This window comes from Bidens hawaiensis, unplaced genomic scaffold (genome assembly GCF_021521415.1).
Source record: "Bidens hawaiensis isolate Kalapana, Puna unplaced genomic scaffold, B.hawaiensis_p1.1 tig00008481_1, whole genome shotgun sequence".
Lineage (NCBI taxonomy): Eukaryota > Viridiplantae > Streptophyta > Magnoliopsida > Asterales > Asteraceae > Bidens > Bidens hawaiensis.
In genome coordinates, this window is record NW_027491603.1 from 92,777 (window position 1) to 95,335 (window position 2,559).

The 2,559-nt window shown below is 36.6% G+C and overlaps 1 protein-coding gene across 1 annotated transcript; it reads left to right on the forward strand.

Annotated features, from left to right (window-relative positions):
- Positions 1-1,588: 1,588 nt before the first annotated feature.
- Positions 1,589-2,092, forward strand: LOC143529119 (uncharacterized). Its single transcript, XM_077024984.1, has one exon. The coding sequence runs from the start codon at positions 1,589-1,591 to the stop codon at positions 2,090-2,092; it is 504 nt and encodes a 167-aa protein (XP_076881099.1).
- The last annotated feature ends 467 nt before the right edge of the window (positions 2,093-2,559 follow it).

The window sequence follows — 2,559 nt, forward strand, 5'->3', positions numbered from 1 at the left end:
CTCCTAAGATACAGGGTAACAGGGAACTCATAACCCTCTAACTCTATCATACAATCCTTAACCATTTTCATTATTTTAACCGAAGTGTCACTAGCGGTTTCTACTATAAAAGGTTTCAGACACTCGGCAACATTTCATTTTAGCTAATTTACTAAATGGTGTAGCTACGAAACTTTTATTCGCACCTGAATCAGATAATATTGAAGCAGAAATACCGTTTACTAAAAACGTACACGTCACAACATACGGAATCTGTTTATCCTTCTCCTGAGTCAGCATGTAGGCTCTAGTCCTTGGCCTAGCTTGATCACCATCCTTCTTCCCATTTCCTCTAGCTTCACCCTCGGTGCATTCCTTAGCAAAGTGACCCATCTTACCGCACTTGTAGCATGCGGGTTTTGCGGTACAATCTGGAGCGTAATGCCCTACCTTCTCGCACTTGTAACAGGCATTCGAACCAAACTTGCACTCACCAGCATGACTCTTTCCACACTTATAACAAACGTCTGAACCCTTACTCCATCTTCACTCACCACCGTGTATCTTGCCAAAAGTCTTGCACAACTTCTTCTCCCACACTCTCGGCTTCTAATCCTTAGGGTTCCGCCACCACATCGTTCGCCGCAAGGTCGTCGTAAACCATTTCTGCGAGTACCACAATGGAATAAAAAGTAGCTGGTCTACTAGCCTTGACCAAGACGCGAACATTTTGTGGCAGCCCCCTGATGTAACACTTAATTCTCTTGGTTTCAGTGTTCACCAACTCACACTTCACCACGAACCAGCTGCCGCCAGGCCCACCACCACTACCACCAGCCATATCTTTCCGGCCACTCCACCTTCGGCCACATCTCCATCCTTCCGATAAGATTTATTATATTTAGGGTTTTAGAGTTATGTTTAAATTGGAATAAATTTGGGATTTAGGGTTTATGTTTAAACTGGAATTGATGGGGTATTTAGGGTTATGTTTAAAATGGAATTTGTTGAGGTACTTAGCTTTTAGTTTTATGTGTAAATTGGAATTGATATTAGGTTTTTGCTTCAAATTTGTTTAGGAACTTTGAAGACGAGTAAACAACCTCATATTAGCAACCATTTTAAACGCCAAAGAAAAGAAAACAATGAAATCGGTTCCGGTTGATCACCAAGTTTAGATATTCCAACTTCAAGTTTAAATATGGTTGATGATTTGCAAGAAAATGAAAATATCGGTCCAAGTTGAAATATTCATTCGGCTTCAAGTCCTTCAATACGTTCAAAAATCAATTTGGAAGATCTTCCTTCGGATCCCGCTAATAGACCACCTATGGCTAGTTATCATCCCAATCAAATAGATGACATACGAAGAGCATATCTTGTTAAAAAGGCTTTTCAACCGCGAGGTTATGACTTTAAGTGGACTAACTATTGTGGTGGCTAGAGACGTTTTAATGTCAAATGGTTTGATAAATATGATTGGTTGGAGTATAGCACTAAACAAGAAAAAGCATATTGCTTATGTTGTTACTTGTTTAATGGAAGTGTTGGTGATCAAGGTGTAAGAGAGGCTTTTGATAGTGGAGTAAACCGAGTTTCTTAAACGAACATGTTGGGGGAAGTTAATAGTGTTAATAATAATTCGGTGCAAAAATATGGCAATCGTTTGAACCAAAAGCGATCCTATGAGGCGGATGTCAATAAGCGTAGTAATGAAGAAAAGATTGCAAATTGGTATCGATTATTGGGTTCTGTTCATAGTTCTAAATTCTTGTTAGAAAATAGTTTATCATTTCTTGGTTATAATGAATCTGAAGAGTTTTTTTCTAAAGGTCTCTTTCTTGCGATTTTAAAGTTGATTTGTGAGAACAACCCGGATATTGGTAAGTATTGTTTAGGGAATGCAATAAAGAATATTAAGTTAACAGCTCCATCAATACAGAAAGAGATTATTAATTTCTTTGCGAAAGAAGTAACCAAAATGCTTTGTGAAGAAATTAAAGATGATATGTTTGGGTTGCTAGCTGATGAGTCTAGTGACGTGTCTCAAAAAGAACAAATGGTCGTAGTTGTGAGATATGTTGATAAATGTGGAGTTGTTAAAGAGAGTTAAATTTGAGTTGCTCACGTAAATAATACATCTTCTATAACTCTTAAAGAATCCATTGTTTCTTTATTAAAATAAACGGTTGAGCATTGATCAAGTAAGTAATACGTTTTATACTTTTGTTTCAAAAACTTTAATAAAATATATGTATCTTATAGATTTATAGTAAGTAATACGTTACATACTTCTGTTTCAAAAACTTTAATAAAATATATGTATCTTATAGACCACATATGGCTAGTTATCATCCCAATTAAATAGATGACATACGAAGAGCATATCTTGTTAAAAATGCTTTCAACCACGAGGTCATGACTTTAAATGGACAAACTATTGTAGTGGCCAGAGACGTTTGAGTGTCAAATGGTTTGATAAATATGATTGGTTGGAGTATAGCACTAAACAAGAACAAAGCATATTGCTTATGTTGTTACTTGTTTAATGGAAGTGTTGGTAATCAAGGTGTAAGAGAG